At 57.5% G+C, this 20484-nt stretch overlaps 1 protein-coding gene across 11 annotated transcripts; it reads right to left on the reverse strand.

Moving 5' to 3' along the window:
* Positions 1–364: 364 nt before the first annotated feature.
* Positions 365–19710, reverse strand: SLC38A3 (solute carrier family 38 member 3). Of its 11 annotated transcripts, none has more exons than XM_046684809.1 (17): positions 19690–19710; positions 17622–17788; positions 9767–9921; positions 9595–9676; positions 9306–9421; positions 8661–8734; positions 8487–8579; positions 8304–8385; positions 7163–7245; positions 7012–7070; positions 6657–6818; positions 6496–6575; positions 6123–6223; positions 5764–5888; positions 5525–5669; positions 4497–4600; positions 3475–4408 (listed from the first exon to the last, which is right to left on the reverse strand). In XM_046684809.1, the coding sequence occupies exons 2-17, from the start codon at positions 17658–17660 to the stop codon at positions 4304–4306; spliced, it is 1605 nt and encodes a 534-aa protein (XP_046540765.1). In that variant the 5' UTR covers positions 17661–17788; positions 19690–19710; the 3' UTR covers positions 3475–4303. The 11 variants fall into 11 exon arrangements, with proteins under 11 accessions (XP_046540716.1, XP_046540741.1, XP_046540765.1 ...); XM_046684800.1 differs by lacking the exon at positions 19690–19710 and adding an exon at positions 19540–19633; XM_046684794.1 differs by lacking the exon at positions 19690–19710 and adding an exon at positions 18601–18726.
* Positions 19711–20484: the final 774 nt, after the last annotated feature.

A 20484-nucleotide genomic window follows, 5' to 3' on the forward strand; every position in this document is an offset into this window, starting at 1 on the left:
CCTGTTTCAGGGCTCAGTCCTGACTGCTGCCCTCCTCTGTCTAAACTCATCTCCTCTCATCTTATCCAGGCCCCTGGCCTTAGGTACCATCCACCTGCGTTGCCTCCTAGATCCAAAGCTCCAGTGTTGAACTCGAGTTACGCATACAGCAGCCAACTTGGCATCTCCACTTTGATGTCCAGTTAGTGTTTTAAACTTTTCCTTGGCAAAACTGATCTCCCTCCCAAGCCTGCTCCTCCCCCAGCCTCCCTCAGTGGATGCAGTGGCAGCTCGATCCCTAGATAGGCTTGGAGTCACTCTTGACTTGTCTCTGCCCCTCCCCTTTTACCCAATCCATCAGAGAACCCCACCATCTCACCTTCGGAACCAGCCCAGCATCTCACCCAACCGTGCCACCATCTGGGCTGAGCCGCTTGACATGTCTGTCAGGAACACCTGCAATAGCCCTCGTGTCAGTGTCAACCTTGGCTCCCCATCCCCCACCCTGGAGTCTAGTTTCAGTACAGCACCCAGAATAATCCATTTAAAATTTAGAGTTGCTGGGCCGGCCTGGTGGTGCAGCAGTTAAGTTCGCACATTCCGCTTCAGCGGCCTGGGGTTCGCTGGTTCGGATCCTGGGTGTGGACCTACACACCGTTTGTCAGGCTATGCTGTGGCAGGTATCCCACATATAAAGCAGAGAAAGATGGGCACGGATGTTAGCTCAGGGCCAGTCTTCCTCAGCAAAAAGAGGAAGATTGGCAGCAGATGTTAGCTCAGGGCTAATCTTCCTCAAAAAAAATAAAAAATTAAGAGTTGCAGTAGCAACTGAATCACATCCTGCACCCTCCTCAGTTCAAGACCCTGCATTGACTCTTAGCTTTCCCAGAGAAAAATCCAAAGTCTTTATGGTGGCTGACAACGCCCTACAACATCTGCTCCCCTCATTAGCCTCCACTCGCCCCTTCTACCATCTCCCGCCTCGCTCAGCGTCAGCCACAATGGCTTCCTGGTTGCTCCTCTCACATGCCAGGCATATTCTGCCTTAAGGTTTTGCACTGGCTGGTCCCTTTAGCTGAGTGTTCCCTGCAGGCATCCACATGGCTTCCTCCCTCTTTAAATCGCTGATCAAACGTCCCTTTCTCCGTGGGGCCCACCCTGACCCACCTCTCAACTCCCTGTTCTTCATCGCGCTTACCTTGACATTTTTACTTCCTATAGTACTGAGCGTCTTTTAACAAATGACATAACTTACTGATAATGTTTCATGTTTCTGGTCTGAATCCAAACCCCCACCTAGAATGTAAGTTCAAAGAAGGCAGGGTCTTCACTTTGTTCACTGCTGTATGCACCGGTGCTGGAAGAGTGCCTGGCATATAGGAAATTCTGGGAAATACTTGCTGAATGAATGAATTCCTTTTCAGTCGATATGCGAATGCATGTGTACACAGGTGAGGTGGGTGCAAGCAGGGCTGCTGCTGGGCAGGGAGACCAAGGCCCATGCTTTGTCCCCTTGTCCTGGTCTATATTATCTTGTTTTTCTGCTATAAGCAGAGAAAAGAAAAATAGAAGACCTCTGTGCTCAACTTTCTTTCTTTCTTTCTTTCTTTTTTTGAGGAAGATTAGCCCTGAGCTAACTACTGCCAATCCTCCTCTTTTTGCTGAGGAAGACTGGCCCTGAGCTAACATCCATGCCCACCTTCCTCCACTCTATACGTGAGATGCCCAACACAACATGGCTTTTGCCAAGCAGTGCCATGTCCACACCCGGGATCCAAACTGGTGGACCCCGGGCTGCTGAGAAGTGGAACGTGCAAACTTAACCACTGTGCCACCATGCTCAGCTTTCTGACTGCTTTATCTTGTCAATATTTCAAGCAGAGCAAATTTTTTTTCAGAGCAATTTTTAAAGAGCCAAAAACAAAAGGAAAAAACCTGGGAATTTTTCAAAACATATAAAAAGGTTAATGCTGACCAAGGGCCTGCACACTCATCCTCATAGAGGCTGAGTGGCTGGAATTTGACAGCCAGGGACAAGGGATACTCATTTTCAAACAGTCTCGTGGTCACTTGGTTTCTGGATATAGTATAGTGGCCACATCGCCTGGCCCCTTCCCCCAGGAGCCTGCTGCCCACTGGTCAGGCTGGAGGAGCCCTTGCTGGGCAGGGAGAGATGGGATGGCCTCTCGGGGTCAGCATCCTTCCTCCACCCCAGCTGAGGGGGCGGGGGGTAGGAGCTGCTCTCAGCACATCCCCCTGGTCTGAGAGGCCTGAAGCCAGGCCTGGGGACTGAAGAGACTCCAGGCAGCCCTGCTGCTGCTCTGACTTGCAGCTTTCTTTGGATAGAGGGAGTGTGGGAAAAGACCCCAGGGTCTGTCTGCAGGATGCACCCTGTCCTTTATTGCCTCACACTCCCCAGGAGCCAAGTGTCCCAGGCAGGGCTACAGTCTTTTCTGATGAGGAATAAGCCAGAGATCCCCAGAGCACAGCCCCTCATACCAGGGCACTCTGGGCAGTAGCCCCCTCTAGGCCAGGATCCAGCTCTTTCCTGGGGCTACAGGGCTCCTGGGTGAGACCCCAGGCTTGAGTCAGGCACCTGGAGCTGATGGGAACTGGACTCAGGAAGACCCTCTCTGACCAGCTGGCACTGTCATGGGCCTAGTGGCTACCAGCTTGAGGAAATTCTTTCTTCAGGGGTTTCCCAAGCTGGCAGCCTCCTTGCCAGTTCAAACTGGATTTTTCCTGCTGCCCTTTCCCCGGCGGCCCAGCCGGGTGCAGGGTCTCTCCTAATGAGGTTTTGGTGCCAAGGCCTGTGCAGCTCCACCCTGCTGGGTCCCAGCTGATGCAGGCCTGCCCCAGGCAATGGGCAGCTTCCAAGTCCCACCCAGGCCAGGGCACCTGGGGCTGCCCTGCATCCTTGTAGCCCCTGCCCAGCTTTGGACTCCCCAACTCAAACTCAGCCCCCACATACAGCAACTCACAGACCCACCTTTATTCATAGTGGGTTTTACTGTTAATAAAAGATCAGCCTGACAGGGCACAGGATCCTTGGATTTTTGTCCCCAGACTCAAGGCATTGACAGAGGGTTGACATGGCAGCAAGGGGAGGGCAGGGGGCCCTTCTGCAGGGCTTCCGCAGAGCTCTGCTGCCCCCTGCTCAGACCCTCCCTGAAGCTGCTGGGGATGCATCTCACGTTGCCTCCTTCCGGAGGCCTCTCTCTGTCCCATTTCCTGAGGCCTCATTAATTCCTCCCCACCTCACCCCGTGAGAAAGCAGGTCTGTGTTGAGCCTGGCCCGGGCCCAGAACCCGGTCTGAGCATACCACTCATTGGTTTGGGAGGCAGGGGGCGGGGTGGGTTAGGGGACTCGCCCTGTCCCCACCTTCATCCCAGGGAGAGGCAGGAGGGGCCTCCATCACCATCCATGTCCTGGCTCCCACCCCACTTTCCAGGAACCCAGGGACCATGGAGATCAAGAATATAAAACACAGCTGATCTTATGTATAATATTTATAAAAGGGGGCTGCCAGCCTCTCCATCCCTGCCCCAGATTGGCCCCTGGGGTCTTTGACTCCTAGAGGCAGAGGCGCTCTGGGCCCCAGGCTTGCTCTTCTCCCAGCAGTGAAATGTGAGCAATGGGCCAGGCTTGACGTGGGGGGAGTCCCAGCCTCCCCGGGACTGTTGAAAGTTCAGGGCAGGGGTCCCTTGGGTGTACCCACATCAGCCTCACCCTCAGAAGAGCCTGCTGGCTCCAGGTATAGGGTGGAGGGGCCTGCTCCCAGTGGAGGGGACGGGAGAAGGGGACAAGAGTATCCAAGGGCCTGAGCCCAAGTGCCTGAAAGGGACCTCGAGGACAGAAGGAGGGAAGGCAAGAGGGCTGAGGGAGGTGAGGCCCTAGGGTGCAAGTGATGGCCCAGCAGCAGGGTGGGGGGATGGCTGTAGACCTGGGTCCCAGCTCTATGTGCCCCTACAGTCTGTGTGACCTCAGAGGCAGCTGCTAGGCCTCAGTGTATGCATCTGTATAAGGGATAAGGGGCTTGGGTAGGATCTGAGGCAACAGGAAGGAAGCAGGGGTACAGCCTCGCCCTGCCCCCAGCTCAGGAAGCCCCTAGAGCCTGGGAGCCCAGCAGGGTAGTGGCCCAAGGGCCTTGGTCCTGGCTTTTTAACAAAAATCTTCCACAGAGAAGATGTGGGGCAGGGCCAAATGCCACAGCGTTAGCCACGTCTTCCTCCTCCCCCCTGACTGGCCACTGGGTGGGAGCAGGGGCTGAAGAGTCTGGGTGGGGGTACTAGGACAGGCAGACAGAATAGGATGGGGGTCATCCTAGTGGCTTCCTCCATGATGGCCAGTCCCCGAGACCCAATCAATGATGATGAAGCTCAAGCTCATGGTCATCAGCAAGAGGCCAAGCACAGCGAAACAAAGGGCCTGTGGGGTCAGAAGTCAGGGTCAGGTCTGAGGTCAGGGCAGCCTCCTCAGTCCCACACCAGCCCACTGACCTCCAGGCCCTTCGCACCAGGATTTTGGGGGTAGACCTTGCCGGTTCCTTCTCAGTGGGCACGATGCGGAAGTAGAAGATGGCAGGGAAGATGAAGATGAGGCATGGGGCAGATGTGGCACCTGCAAAGTACAAGGCATGGCCACTGCTGGCTCATGTCCACCTATTGGCTAAGGTTCGGGGGTGGACCCTTCTATGAGATCAAATATTCCTTGTTGGAGGTGTCTCATCACAAGACTCCACTTGAGAGCTCTGCCTGATTCTGGAGAGCCCACCAGCCCCTTCCCGTGTTCACTGTCCACCAGGATGGAAGATAGTGTTGTTGGTGTCAGAAGAATCTGTCAGTGAACGAAGCTAGCAAAGAGGAAAGGCAAGCCAAGAGATAGAGACAAAGCCTTGAGGATACTGGGCTCCTGGATATAACTATTCCTGAAGGCTTTTCCATTATTTCAGCCAGTACATTCCTTTCTGCTTAATTCATTTTGAGTTGGATTTCAGACGTACAGAAGCAAGAGTCCTGTCTATGATAGCCATGATACTCAGTCCCCAGGTCTGTGTGTCAGCCCCTGCAGACTTGGGTTGGAGAGTCAGTCTCCTGAGTTGGGTCGCCCCAAAGATATCTCAGAATTTCTGATCTTCCAACTCAGAGCCCCAGCTGGGATGGGACAAGGGACAGAGCACCAAACCTGTAGTCCTATGATCCTGGGCTGAATCAAGGCTCCCCACTTACCAACTGTATGGCCCTGCTACTCCGTTAATCACTCTGAACTTTAGTTTTCTTGTATATGAAATGGGGACAAGACCCAGCGAGACCCTTTGTGGAAGCCCCTGACCCCTGGGCTCCATCCTGTCCCCCAGTGAGGAGGACAGTGGTTCCAAGTCTTCAAAAGCAATTAGAATAGCCTTAAAGATAAAATCTCAGATGAGAGGCCAAGCAGTCATCACTTAAATGTAGGGCATGAGCTCAGGAATCTGCCAGGATTTGCATAAGGGAAATTCTCTGGGGCAATACCCTGCCTCCATACATAGCAGGGCCAGACCCTTACCAATGATCCCGAAGATGCCCAGGATGGTGGGGGCAAAGATGACCAGCAGGTTGATACCAATGAGTAGGCTAGTGGCAATGAGCGTGTGCCGCAGCCAACTGAACTCCTGGCTCTGAAAGAGCATCTGCTGGATGGCGCGGCGCACCTGGGGGCCAGGAGGTGAGAGTCATCAATCTGTCAACCCTATCAGTCCCACCCACCCTTAGTCTGGCCACCAGGCCATCTGCCTACCAGCTCACCGGAAACAGAACAATTGGCACTGTGAGCGTGACTGCTGTCAGCACAGCCACACGCACACACAGGATCAGCACATCAAATGGGTCCACCTTGTTGTAGGTGTGCAGCAGCTCTGACTCCACCCCGTCTGTGGCAGGCAGGGAGGGTGGTCAGCAGGTGGCCCAGGGAGGAGGTTGGACTCTGAGCCTGGGTTGACCCTGATGCTGTGGGGAGTGGCAATAGACTCACCTCCACAGCTGCAGGGCACAGTTAGGCATCACACACCTACTGAGTGCCTATAGTATGCAGGGTGCCATGGCCATCAGCCAGTCCCCTGCCCCCCAGCCTGGCCTCTGCCTCTGACCCCATGGTCCAGCCATACCGTAGAAGGTGAGGTAGCCGAAGAGGGCAGCCAGGAAGTACATGACATACATGACGGCGATGGACAGGTTGGAGATGTGCTGCATCTTCCTCTTGGAGGGGCTATGGGGCAGCAGGGAAGGGGATTGGTGCCAAGCTGGGTCACACTGGGAGACCCCCATATGCCCCAGGGTCCCTCTGGCACCACACTCTCACCATCTGGCATCTGAGGAAGCCTCCTTCTTGCCCCCTGTCAGCCCTCACGGCAGCCATAGAGATCTTTGATAAAATGACTTGGCTCTTGTCACTGTCTTCCTCCCTTTCAGGACCACATCCATTCTCCACAAACAAGCTCAAGGCACCCGCTACTCCCTCTCCCAGCCAGGGACACCTACTCTTTGAGTTCTGTATAGATGGGCAGCACCTCGGGGTGGCAGACAAAGGCGAAGGCCATGATGGGGATAGTGTATGCCGTCTGGGGAGACATGGGAACTTTGTTAAGGCAGCCCCTCATACTCTCACAGGGTCCCCTACCCCCACCCTGGCCCATCAGAACCTGTATGTTGAGTGTGAAGTAGCTTGGGGTGCAGAAGGCTGCGGCCTCAGTCTCCACCTCCAGTGGTACCTCCTCCTTGATGACCTCCATGAGGCTGACGTTGCCTGTGGTGTTGGAGTTGGGGGGCAGCGGACAGGGCACATGAAACTTTTTGTAGATGACCTGTGGGGGGAGGATAAGGGTATTGGGGCTAGGTTAGGCTGTCTGGGAAGTCACTATGAAGCCACATCTAGATCAGGACTGGAGGAGCTGCCTTCTAACCCAGGCTTCCCAGAGAGATCTGCCCCCTTTCTCTGACAGAGGACTCTCTTAGGACACGTGCCCCCTCCCTCAACCAGGATGGAGGGTGACTCACTGCAATTAGGAAGAACACCATACAGCTGAGAGAGAAACCGCTGGAGTAACCCAGGTAGCCTGAAAAGTTGCGGGGTGCTGTGAGACTGGGGGTCCCCTTCTGTGCATCCCTCCAACATCCCCCTCCAAGGCCCTGGCTCCACCACACTCACCAAGCTGCCGCATCAGTGCCAGGGGCAGAATGACAATGACAGAGACCAGGATCACCAGGTAGTTCCCATTCACGTACCAGTCCCTGCAGGGATGGGAGTGAGGAGCCCAGATCAGAGCCCATCCAGTCTCGGGTGGAGCCGCCTGCCTCTACCCGCAGTGAGGGTCACCAGTGGTGCCATACTTCTCCACAGCTCTGAGTCTTCCCTTCTCCATCTGCAAATGGGCATTCTCACAGAACTTTCATTCTGGGGGAGGTAAGGAGTAAGGCTCCTGCTTGGTAACCATTACGATTATAGTCACTGCTGTTGTTTTTCTCAGGACACACAGATCTGGGTCCAGCCACCCCAGGGAGTGGCCCCAAGGGACCCAGGGAGGTGGGAGAGATGAAAGAACCTGGCTCTGGGCGGTGGGGCATTTTCCATGGGAGTCCCAGGGACTTGCCAACAACCTGTACCCCTTCTGCATCATCCTGTGCATCCTGCATCATCCTGCCCCACACCCCTAAAGGACACGGGGCGTGGGGAACTAAAGGCGTAAGGAATGGGACCCTCCTTCACAGGCAAGCCCAAAGGCCCACCCTTTGGGAAAGGCCCCCAGGGCCCAGGGGCAGAAACCTAGCTGTTTCCCTCCTCCCTAGAGCTATTCTCAGCTTCACAGCCCCTCTTGCCTGGGCTGTGTTGCCAAGCGCAGGGCCTGGCTGTCTTCTCTGCCCCACCCACAAAACATGGTTGATGTCATCAGTGCTGGCTAAACTGTTGATGGGCAACTGGGACACCAGGGGCTTAATTTCTTGGGGGGGGGGGGGTTGTTAACACGCAAGCCACAGTCAGGAATAGCAGGCGCTTAGAGCTAAGCCTTAGGCTTTCAGGTCCCCCCCCACTCACAGGCTGGGTCCAGGGCCAGGCAGGGCCCAGCTTCCTCAGCCTCAGCACCCCTGGCCCCCACGTGGCCCTCCTGAGGGGTTCCCCCAGGTGACTGAATGTTGACTCTGAGGCAGCTCTCAGCCGCTCCACCAGCCACTTGTAGACTCTGTCTCGTCTCTCCCATTAGCCCAGCCTGGGCTTCCAGGGCCAGTGTGGTCGTGGAGGGGTAGACTAGGGCCTCCTGCCTTCACCCAGCCCGCCCCACCCTGGGGCTCACGAGGTGTGATCCTGAAGGTTCAGGAAGGCCCGTATGACGAGGGGCAGCTCCGACTTGATGATGTACAGGTAGCTGGACATGGCTGGGGGAGAGGGGTGGGCAGGCACTAGTGTCAGTCAAACCAGACAGCCTTCAGACTGTCCACCTGCCCACCACCCACCTGTGTCTGCCCTCCAGCCTCACCTCCAATGTTCTGCAGTGTGATGGCCAGGGCCGCTGCCAGCTTTCCTGGCATCCCAAAGGCACGGTAGCCCAGCTGCTCATAGGCACGGATGCCTGCAGATCAGGGAGTTAGGACAGTCAGAGTGCTCTCCCCAGTCCACCCCTCCCCTGCCACAGGTTGGGTTTGAGGCTCACCCACAATCCCTGAGGACTTGAGTAGCAGGTGGATGGAGTAGCTGGAGAGCAGGGCAATGGCTGTCAACAGGAACCTGGGGAAGATGGATGAAGAGAGGCTACTGGGGGCTTCCCTGGCTTGCAGGGGTGGTGAGCTTTGGGAGGCCTGGGTGTGTGGGGTCTGTGACTCAGTTGTCTGGACCCCTAACAGGTGTGGAAGCAAGCTCAGCAGGCTCCAGAGGTGGTGAACACCCACCACCAGTTTGATCCAGTGTGGGCCATGACCCAGAAGGAATCCTCTGAGCAGCACCTCCCCTTGAGTTCTTAGAACAAACATGTTTTCCATTTAGGCTGCAGGGCAGAGCTCCCAGGTAGGGACACATGTGTCCACACAAGGCCTGGGCATGGGGATTTGTCCATTACGTGTAAAAATGGTAGAAGGACAGACTCAGGCCTGTTACGCTGGCCTTGTGTCGTAATCTCAGTGGCTTTACTGGGAAGTGAGGTATATTTGTCTGGCCATGGCTGGTTTTTTTAGCCGTGGTTTGGGTTGAGTGTAAGTGCCCACCCACTGTAGTCTGGGCAGGAACTGGCAGGTCCTGGGAGGTCATAGTTGGTGGCCTGTTTAGGGCTCCTATCTTTAGAAGGTTTGCTGACGGCACTCACAGGAAAAGGATGATGCCCGTATTGGCCATGGCGTAGGCGAGCCCGAGGATGCCACTGCCCATGATGGCATTGCTGAGGTTGAACACTGACATCCCGAATGATGTCTTCCCCTCGAACTGCAGGCACCAGAGTGAAATGAGGAGGGATGGGGGGAGTCATCAAGGCATGGAGGGCATCTCAGTGTTTGCCATCACCGTCCCTCAGCCTCCCATCGCTGCCCCAGAGCGCCTCATTACTGCACCCAAGCTCCCAATGATGCCCTTGAGCGCCCCCTGCTGCCCCAGCTCACGTCAGTGAAGTGCGGCTCCTTGCTGGGGCTTTTCTGTAGGAAGCCCTCACCCTCAATACAGCTCCGTCTGGGGCTTTCAACCCTGCAGGCACAGTCCAGGGCAGGCAACTCAGCTCCAGCCCCTTGCCCTACACCCTGCCCTGAGCCATAGCTGGGTCTCTCCTCTGCTCACCTCTGGTTGCCTGCCGTAGGGGTGACAACTGGGAGTAGCCCCTCCGAGTGTTTGCCGTTGGGCACCAGCTCCACCATCTCTGTCTGCACAGGTGCCTCCATGGCTCGGGCACCACCACGAGGAGCACTGGCTCTCACACCAATACAGTCAGAAATCTGAAGAACAGATGGTCCTCTGATTACCCAGCTCCTTGGGCCCATGGCCCAGCCTCCCATAAGTCTGCTGCCGTAGCACACCACCCAGAGGGTCACTAAGGACATACGTGCACATGCAGCTCTGCTTGCTCCCTCTCTGGGCCCTGCCTTTGGGGGAGTAGAGCTTGGACACTGGGTCCTCCAGGACATCCTGAGGGGCCATCTCAGCCAGTATATAACCACCCCCCTACACACACACCAGTCCAGGCAAGCCCTTGGGGTCTCACTTTACCCTTCTGTGAAGTGAGGGTCAGCTGGATGACCTGAGTTCAGAGCCCAGTGGTGCCAGGACCCCGAGATGCTGAGTCCAGGCCTCCAGACCCTACTCTGGGGGTGGGCCCTGGACTGAATCCCCCTCCTCAACATTAATACTGGGAGACGTTTTCCTGTGCCAGTCCTGTGTGCCAGGGGCCTCCTAGTCAACCTAGAATGGCACTGCCCAACGGCTGGAGGCCTCAGGAGAGGGTTAGGACTGTGGGCCCTGTTCCCAGCCGCCCGGCGGGCACTGCTGGCAGTCAGAACAAAGGACCCTCTGTGGGCTGAGAGCTGGCGCTGGGAACGGCAGGCGCAGAGGCTACCCCTCCAGCTCTCCCCCACACCCCCCCCGCTCTTGGAGCCAGGAGGCCTGAGGCGGTGCTGGGTAGCTGGACACCTGGGCCCTGCCCACCTGGCTGCAAAGAGCCCTCAGGGGGCCTTCCAGGAAATGGGTGCCCCAGGGCCCAGTTCTCTGGGCCACACAAGCCTCACCTTCCACACAGCCCTGGTCTCAGGGCCATGTTCTCCTTCAAGCCTCTCCTCCGCTGCTAGGGAATCCTCCCTCCTTAGGTGCCCACCCACCACGAGTGGACTCTTTGAGCAGATTCCTCATTTCCTGGAGCCCCAGGCCAGGAACTCAGAGCCCCCCAACCCTGCCCACTGCCCAGATAACTCACTGGTCCCTCTCCCATCACTGGGGCTGGGAGCCATCTACCCCAAGCCCAGAAGGTACCTGGGCACAGTGCCCTCAGGATCTATAAGGACATCCTGAAGGCCAGACAGGCCAGCAGGAGAGCTGAGACCAGAGTGGAGACCAGAGAGGGGGCAGTGGGGCCGGCCCGGTGGCGCAGCGGTTAAGTTCACATGTTCCGCTGCTCGGCGGCCCGGGGTTCGCCGGTTTGGATCCCAGGTGTGGACATGGCACCGCTTGGCACACAATGCAGTGGTAGGCGTCCCACATATAAAGTAGAGGAAGATGGGCACGATGTTAGCTCAGGGCCAGGCTTCCTCAGCAAAAAGAGGAGGACTGGCAGTAGTTAGCTCAGGGCTAATCTTCCTCAAAAAAAACCCCCCAAAACAGAGAGGGGGCAGAACTGCCAGGCAGGTCAGCCAGAGCCTGGTCTTGACACTGTGGCACCCCTTCCACTTGGGAACCCTGAATCCTGCCCTGAATCCCTCATACCCCCTTCAGATCCTGATGGTCCCAGGTCTGCTCTTGAACCTGGAGCACGAGGGGTCTCAAACTTAGCACTCAGGGCTATGGGTGGGTAGGGGAGGCTAGGCTGGGGCCACAAGTTTCAGACCTCAGGCCCCACTGCCGGGGAGGCAGCAGCCATACAGAACTGACCAGAGGATCACCCCACCATTATCCCAGGCAACCCTAGGCCATAGTTCAGATCCCAGGCACCTCAGGCCTGGGGTGGCACCTAGCACCCTTGGACCCCCTCAATCTGCCTCTCCTTTCTCTGATGCGGCACTTCTGCACCCTTCTCTCCTCCAGCCCTGTCCATACAGGACCATGACAATGTGAACATCTCTTCTAGCGCCCTCTTCCCCTGGACCAGAGTCCCCAAGTTCAGCCTATCTTCAAGGCCTGAGCCTCACCATCAGCACCCCTCCAAAGATCCCAGCTTGCTGTTGAGATGCCAGCACCTGGTCTCCAGAATCACTCCAGAGTGCCCCCTGCCTCTCAGCTGGGGTTGCCCTTGCTGGGCCTCCCGCCCTGGGCAGGCTGGGACAGGTCCACAGAGTGCTGAGTTGGCAGCCCGGACAAAGTACCCTTTTCTGCCTTAATATCCTTCCCTAGCAGCCAGGCATTGCCTCCAGAGAGACCAGAGCCCATGGCATGGTCATGGCCATGGTGCCTTTGGTTCCATTCCCCCAGAAGAACCAAGGCCTAGACCTTCAGGGCCTATTACGACCAGTCACTCCTGGGTCTCAGGCCAGCCTGAGATCCCACAGAGGACATGGAATATCCTTCCTCAAGTGGCTTCCAATCTGGAAGGGACAAAATCCCCAAACACGTCCCCCATCTTATGGCTCCTTCTGCAACTGAATGTGAGGCCTGCCTCACTGTGTGACCATGGGCAGAGTGTTCCCTGCTCATGACCTCAGTGTCTTCCTGTCCTCCAGGGATTCCGTGAGGTTTGGCCAAAGCTGGGGACACAGTGAGGAGACTCCTCATGGCCTTTGCCTCCAGAGCAGTTTGTAGGCTCCCAGAGAGGGGTCAGGCTCTGGGATGGGGCGATCACTGTGACCTTGAGCAAGTCATCAGAATGGCATCTTTCATGGGTGCAGCATGGGCTTGGGCAGTAAATCAATGGCCCAGGCCACTGCCCTGGGGCCTGTTTGCTTTGCTGGGAGATAAGGGCCAGGAGGGGCCAGGAGCCACAGGGATAGTGCTGCAGGTAACGCCCACCCACGCAGGAATCATAGGGTGAGAATTTGTCAGGCACACCTCGGCAGGTGTTGAGTTTGGCTAATTAAAGATTTCAAGGCCCAGGAATCTAGGCCACCTTGGGGGCCACTGCTTGTGTCAGCAGCTGTGGGAAGTACACCTCTGTCCCAGGATCGAGGTCCTGGGAGCCACTAGGGCTCTGAGCCCTGATTTCCTCCCCAGTGCTCAGGACATAAGTGGGTCTGCAGTAGCAGGCTGGCTACAGGGAGGCTTCTATGCTGTCCTTTCCTCAGTCCCATGGCCATATGTGCGGATGGAGGCACAGACCCCCAGAGCTTGCTCCCATGGCCCCCAGGCTTCCTGTGCCTGGACAGCCCTAACCTCAGCCCACATCTCAGGGGAGAGGCAGCTGGCCTGACTTGAGTGTCCACTGTGGTTATCCCTAGGGCCTCAGGGATGAGGGCTGCCCCTAGTTCCAGCTCACCCATCCTTACCACTCCCCTCCTTCGCTGAGACAAAGTGTCCCTCCTGTGGGGCCAGCCTGGTGGTGCAGCGGTTAAGTTTGCACGTTCCACTTCAGCGGCCTGGGGTTTGCCGGTTCGGATCCCGGGTGTGGACATGTCACCCCTTGGCAAGCCATGCTGTGGTAGGCGTCCCACGTATAAAGTAGAGGGAGATGGACACGGATGTTGGCTCAGGGCCAGTCTTCCTCAGCAAAAAGAGGAGGATTGGTGGCAAATGTTAGCTCAGGGCTAGTCTTCCTCACAAAAAAAAAAGTGCCCTTCCCAGTGTGGCACCCCTCTGCTCACCTGCTTCTCATGGCTTCAGAAGGAAAACACCCTCCTAGGACAAGCTATTGGTCAACAGTCAAACTGAATTCAATGGACACATCTGAATTGTATGTTCTCAAGGCACAGCCACAGGGATTGGTGGGGAGCTGATTGCTGTGGTCAGGGTTCTAGGGATAGGGCACGTGAGAGGGTATTCATAAGAGGGGAGGGTACTAACACACACCCTTTGCCTCTTCCCCACACCCACAACTCCAGATTTTGACCCCAGTAGATCAAGTTCCCCATTCAGTACTCCCTCATCATCAACAACACTGGGTAAGTGGCTACTGTGTGGCCAACATCCTGCGGGTACTGAGGGAGTGGCATTGCAGGAGGGGGCACATCCAGGGGAAGGCAAATGGCCCAGAACATTGACATATTGGCCACACCAATCCCTTATCCCCTAGCTTCCTGGCCCTGGTGACTGAGGTCTGTGCTTCTGTGTTCTGGGCATCCGGAAATGTCTAGGAGGATCTGAGGGGCCCAGCTGGGGCCGGAAGGTGGACTTTCCTGTGACAGGGTACATTTTCTGGATATCCAACAGATGTTTAGAGTTGGGCCTAACCCCAGATACCTAGACCTACCCTCCCGCCCAGCCCTAGACCCTCCTTGCTTAGGCTGCCCCCAGTGGAGGCTGCAGCTGGAACCTCTTGGCTCAAGATTGGGCCAAAGCCAGCAACAGCCACCTCCCCCACTGCCAGCCTGCTGAGAGGGACGTGCAGCCCAAGGCCCAGCTGAGGCAAAGGACAGGACATCACGTGCCTGTGGCCCCCCAGGGGCAGGGGAGACCCCGGGCCAGCCAGCCCATCCTCCTCCCTGCTGACCCGGAATCCCCTGGAGGCGGCCAAATATTTGGACAGCCGGACTTCTGGCCCCAAAGAAAGCTGGAGCAGGGGCCGGGGGCAGCTCAGGACTCATTAGAGACCCCGATGTGGGGCTAAAGGCAAGGTCAGCCTGGAGGAGAGGCACCATTCAATGTTAGGAAGAAACAGAGAGAGGCAGAGGGAGGGAAGAGAGAGACAGGGAGAGAAAATGTACACACACGATACATGTGTACTGATTCAGACAGAGATGGATAGAGGCACAGGGAGATAGAGAAATGCAGGTGGATATAGAGGGACACAAACAGAGAGAGATACAGAGAGAGAGAGGAGAATAGATATTCAGACAGGAAGACAGAGAAAGAGAGACAACCAAAGAGGTAAGAGACAGACAGATGGCCAACCAGTCAGAATAGCCAGATGGAGAAAGAGACAGAGGCAGCAAGACAGCAAGAGACCACAAGACACAGCCAACGAGAGACAGAGAGAGCCCTGGAAGGAGCAAGAAGGGGAGAGGGAGCCAGAGGCCCAGGTGAGGGAGCAGCAGGCCCAGTAGGCACTTCAGGGATCACAAGGCAGAACTCTGCAGGACACCACAAGACGGCTGCCACAGCATTTCCAGGTTCCCACAAGGGCAGGTTATGCCCCCATTAGCCAGGTGCAGGGACTTCCAGAGGTGGGACTGAGCCCACAAGGGCCGCAAGGCCAGGCCCACCTGGAAAGCTCTAGCACCCATGGCTCGTCTACTCACAGAATGGAAAAGATACATGGAGATGGATATGTTGGAGTGACCTCCATCCTCAGTGGCTACACACGTGTGCAGACGTGCCGGCTGAGAGGCTGTGTACAGGACGTGGCCCGCAGAGCGGAAATTCAAAACCAAGCCACCCCTGGCTGATGGCCGGAAAGCCTGTCCTGCCCCAGAAGCTGGTTCTTCCCTTTGGCCCCCAGAAGCCCTGCCTGGTCCTCTAGAGTGCACCCCTGCATCTGTCTTCTTATCCAGAGTCAAAGGCCAGTCCTTTACCCACCAGACTGAGTGTGCACAGGGTATACAGTGAGTACTCTGTAAATGATAAATGAATGGAATGGGTTCAAGGCTCTTAGCAAGCCCCCAGCTCATCTCAACTGCTCCAAGTGGCGCTTGGCCCCTTGCTGTGTCTACACTAGAATATCCTCTGCAGGGCCACTATCCTACTGCAGCATAGGCTGCACATCCCACCCCAGCTCTCTGTGCACACAGATGCCAAAACTGTACCTCCTTCATAGCCAGTCACTCCCTCAAAACACGTTTTCCCCTCAAATTGAGTGCCTGTCCCTACACCCAGCCCAGACTTTCTAGGTGCACTCTGTTCAGCTCAAAAACCTTTCCTGACCCCACCCAGAGTCCATGAACCACACAGCCTGTCCTGTTGTGCCTCAGTTTCTCCATTTGTCCAGGGCTCCAAGGCTACTTGCTAGGGCAGCTGGCATCAGGACAGGAGCAACCAACTCTCATGGTCTGGTCACCTGGAGCCTGGACTGGGGGGTTTTTGTGACATGGCCCAAAAGAACCAGTACTGAACAAAGGGTGGCTTGAGAAGCCAGTGAGCACAGGGGCTCTATGGACCCAGGCAGAACCAAGTTCTGAGATGTGTACCCCTAACCCTCCCCAGAGATACAGCCCCCTACCCCCAACCCCCAGGAGTCAGAAATTCTCATTCCTGATTCCAGTCATTCCAGCCCTCTTAGAGATGTGCCAAGTCTGGCCTCATTTACCTGGGATTCCTCCCACTTTTGGTGCTTCTCGCAGGAAGCCTTCCATGGTTGTGCAGAACCTCCCCTCTCAGAATGAAACTGTCCCCAGATCGCTCCAGCTTTGTATGCTCCAGAGTGAGAACCTCTGAGGGATTTGCTTCCTTTCCAGAAGGAAGTGAGCCCCCATGCCAGACTGAGTGCGGAAGAAGGGGTGGAAGGTCCAAGGGCCTCTTCCAGGGACAGCACAGTGGCCCAAAGGCAGTCTTGGAAGGAAAGGCAGGACTGGCGCTGAAGGAAGGATGGGCCTGGGTCGATGTGCCCCACAACTGCAAGGGCTCAGATCACTGAGTGGGGGGTAGGGGTGGGGGGGCTTCTCACAGGCCCCGCCCCTGGCCGCCTCCTCCCCGGGTGTAAACAAACGCACGCATTCGCTGTGGCCAATCGAAGGGGCCAATCGGGCGGGGGCGGGCTCCTGCAAACCAAGTCGAACTCCCTTCCCTCCGCCCGCCCGGCGCGCTGTGCTGGCTCTCACACGCCCGCCCCGCGCGGGGCGGAGAGGAGCGCCCACGGAGCCCCGCCTTCAGGCCAAGGAGCCACACGCGCCCTGTGCCCGCCGTGCCTGCTGGCCCAGCTGCAGATGGCACGGGCTCGGGGACCAACATGTGCCCTGCAGCCCCTCAGGCAGCCTGGCCCCATTTGCCCTCAAGCCCCTGCCCAACGCAACCGGGATAAATATACTCAGACTCCCGGCGTGCCAGCCTGGCCGATTTGCCTGTCAGGCGCCCGTCGGGGCAGCGTTCCAGGCCTGCTCCCGGCCCCTCTTATGCCCCCCTCCGGGACCCTCTCCAGCCGGTCCCCGCGGGCCCTGCCTCGTGAGGCCCATCGCGTACCGCCCAAGTCTCCAACAAGGCGTCTTGCGGCCCCAGCCCCGGGTGCCGCCGACCTCCGGCTGTCCCGCCTGGCCCTGCCTAGAGGCCCCGAGACGACCAGGCGCCTCTCCCGGGACACCAGCTCAAGCTCGAAGCTGAGTCTTGACCCGCAGATCCCCAGATCTGCTCCCCGAGCGCGCGGGGCTCTGACTTGCCAGAGCCTGGGGCGCCTGCCCGGGGCGGAGCGGGCGAGGGCAGCTGCTCAGAGCCCAGCTACCGACGAGAGGGTGGACAGTAGGACTGGGCCCACCCGGTGCCCCTGGGCTGGAGGTTGGCGCCCCCAGTGGTACCTGGCCTCGCGGGCGGGGACGCGCGGTGCTCTGCTCAGGCCAGTGCAGTCCGCTCTGCTCCCGGCGGAGCGCAGCGGAGGGGAATGAAGGGCCCCGGCCCCGCCCCGGGCCCGCCCCCCGCCCGCCAATCCCTAGCGGCCCGCGGGAGGAGGGGCTGGTCTGGGGAGAGCAGGGGGCTGGGCAGGTCTGGAGTAAAGGGGCAACCTGAGCGCCAAGGAGCCGCTAGGTAGGAGATCAGCTGCTCTGGGAGGGGCTCAGTTGATTCTAGTGGGGGGAATTATTCAGTCCAAAACAGATTCTCTCCAGGTCTCTGAGTGCCTGCTTAATCCCTGAAAGGCTCTGTGCTCCCGAGGGGGGACAGGAGGGGCTCTTCAGCGAGAGGAGCCAAACCGGGCAATGCTTACCTGAGGGAACGGTGATTTCCATGGGGGACTTTCAGACATCACTCAGGCAACAAAATGTCTTTTCTGCCTGCCTCACACTTTCCATGCAGAGGTGGGGTCGGGGTGAGGTGGGGGTTCTCTGCATCCATTCCTCTGTCTTCACTCCAGATATTCAGAAGAGATTGAAGCTGGAACAGACAGGGGTAGGGACAGTGAGGACAGGAGGAGGGCCAGGCTTGGCTAGTGCTGAGCCTTGCCTGGGATCTCCCTGGCTATGCCCCCTCGTTTCATTATTTCTAAGGAGTAGGAGACAGTTGTGTCTGCCCTTGGGGAGTGAGGTCTAGGACTTGCTGCCCTGGGAGAAGAGGTTTTAGAGTGTCCCCATTCTTACCCCTGCCTGCTTCCCACCCGAGGCCTTGGTGCTCAGAGGTGGGTGGTGGATGTTAAGGGCCCCCAGGCCCAGCTGGCATCCCTGCTGGGGGAAGCCTTGACCTTGGGGGTGAGCTGGGGTGGGGAGAGTTCCCAGAACAGCTGTGTCCCTTGCTTCTCAGCCATTGCCTCTGATCCGATTAATCCCATGGCCTCTGCTGTTCCTGCAAGCTGGATGTCTCTGTGTCATGTCTGTCCCCTCCCCGGTGCTGAGGGGAATGCCCTAGGAGGACAGGCCTGACCCCTCCCCTATTTGAGCTGGGAGTCAGGACTCTTGGATTCTCTTCCTACTGACTCACAGCACCACCACAGCCAAGCCCTAGCGTACCTCAGTTTCCCTCTGTGTCACAGGAAGTGCCCCAAGCTATGAGCCAAGGGCAGGGGACTCGGCTTGGCTGGGAGTGCTGGGAGTGCCAGAGGACGGGGACTAAAGAGAAGGGCATTAGGATGGTGGCAATCCCTGAAAACCTCAAACCACCCGAGCTCCCGTCCTGCTGATGGCTGAAAAATAGCAAGGGACGGACTTTCCCTCCTGATCTGGGACTGGTGTCCCCCCCAAGTCAGAGCTTACCTAAGACTCTCAGCCTTCAAAGGGGCTTGAGGACTCCCCATGCGACAGAGTCAGGTAGGAGAGGTACTGACCAGGGTCTCAGTCTGCCCCCTACTTCCCACCTGCAGACATCCTGGATGCTCACAGAAGCCATTTGCAAAGGGCTGGGTGCTCCCATTGGCAGTTCCTGAGGGGCCAGACCTGGCTTCAAGGTCACCCAGCATGTGGGTTTTGGGGTCCTCAATCCAAACGGGAGGGAGCAGGAGTGGGCTGGGTTAGGCTGCTGTGGGAGGCCAGGAGGCAGCGTGATGTGGGGTCCCTGGGCCAGGCCAATTGTGGCCAGGCTGGAGGAGGGGCTGCCTGTTTGTTGATGCTAGGCTTGGACCCCCGCCAGGGCAAACACAGCTCTGAGGCCTTTCCCGCCACCTGCCGAATCTCCCAGCCCAGCCTGTGGTGGCTGGACAGCTGGCAGCCGAATGGGGTTCTGAGAGCTGCTGGGTGCCTTCTCCCCGAGGCTGGAGGGCATGTCCATCCATGCTGCCACAGTATTGGCGGCAGCCACCTGGAGTGGAGGGTGAGGGGAGCTTTATCTCAGCCTTCAGCCCAGCCCCCACATCTACTCCCCCATCTCGGGAAACTGAGACACAGGCCCAAGAGACTGCCGAACATGTGAGGCAGACCTGAAGGTCCCAGGGTCACTCAGATGCTCCTTCTAGGGTCCTGGCAGCCCTTTCCTCCCCTCTTCCCTCTTCAGTCATCCTCTCAGCCTCCAGTAAGGCAGCCTCCTCTCATTTCCCCTGGCACACCAGCCACACAGTGCCCCAAGACTCTCTCTAACTGTGCCCCATGTTCACCTCCAATCTGGTCCTCCCCAGAGCCCAGCATCTGTATCCCTGACTCCTTGGACACCCTGCAGGCACCTGCCTCACACCCAACTGGCTTCCCTGATATTCTCCCTACCTGCTCTTCTTTCTGGTTGGCCTCTCCACCTCCCTCACTGTCCGACTGGCCACAAGTTCCTGCTGTTCGCAGAACGTGCCAGCCTTCACCTCCCTGTGTCTCTGCCCTCCTGGTTCTCCACCCTGTCCCACCTCCTTGGCAAACTCTTACTTGTCCTTCAACAGCCAAATGGAGGATCACCTCTGAGAACCCTGCCTAAGCCACCAGGCAGAACGAGCTCTTCTTTTACTTCCTGTGGCTGCTCTTGCCATCCTGCCACACAGCTCCAGCCTTGGTGTCTAAAGTGCTCTTTATGGGCTGTCTAGACAGGAAAGCTCCTGCCAGGTTGGAGGGTGTGAATCAGGAAAAGCCTGATGGAGAAGTGACCTGTGGGCTTGGCTCTGCCGAGGGGAAGAAAGGCATGTGCCAAGTTGGGGAAGAGAAAGGGCATTCTGGATGGAAGAAACAGCTTGGCCACAGGGAAACTTAAGTACGTGTGTGGGATTAGCACCAATAGGTGGAGGGCTGTGTTCAGGGGCAGGACACTTGGCCTGCAGTCTTGTTGGGGGTTTCAAGGCTTCATAGGAGAGGGTGGTTCTCACCTCCACACCCCAGGGTTAGGACCCACACCCACAGCTCCTAACTATGCTCTGCCCAGTTTGGTGTCTGGGAGGTTCCTCTTTGGGTACAATACTGGGTTGGGGCTTAGTTGGCACAATAACCCTTTGGGTAGGGTTTAGTTGACACAATACAGGGTATGAAAGTATAGAGAAGATCCATAGGCAAACCCTCCAGTCTAGCCCTCCCCTGGCCTGGGTCCCCAGAGCTGGTGACCTCTTGGCTGAGGCCTACCCCACAGTCCTCGCCTGCCTTCCCTCTATCCGCTGAGATCTGGCCCCCAGCTTCTTTGGCCACTGAAGCAGCTTAATGAGTCCAGGTCACGTGGGCTGTGCTGCTGCCTGTGGG

Source organism: Equus quagga, chromosome 1 (assembly GCF_021613505.1).
Source record: "Equus quagga isolate Etosha38 chromosome 1, UCLA_HA_Equagga_1.0, whole genome shotgun sequence".
NCBI classification, from domain to species: domain Eukaryota; kingdom Metazoa; phylum Chordata; class Mammalia; order Perissodactyla; family Equidae; genus Equus; species Equus quagga.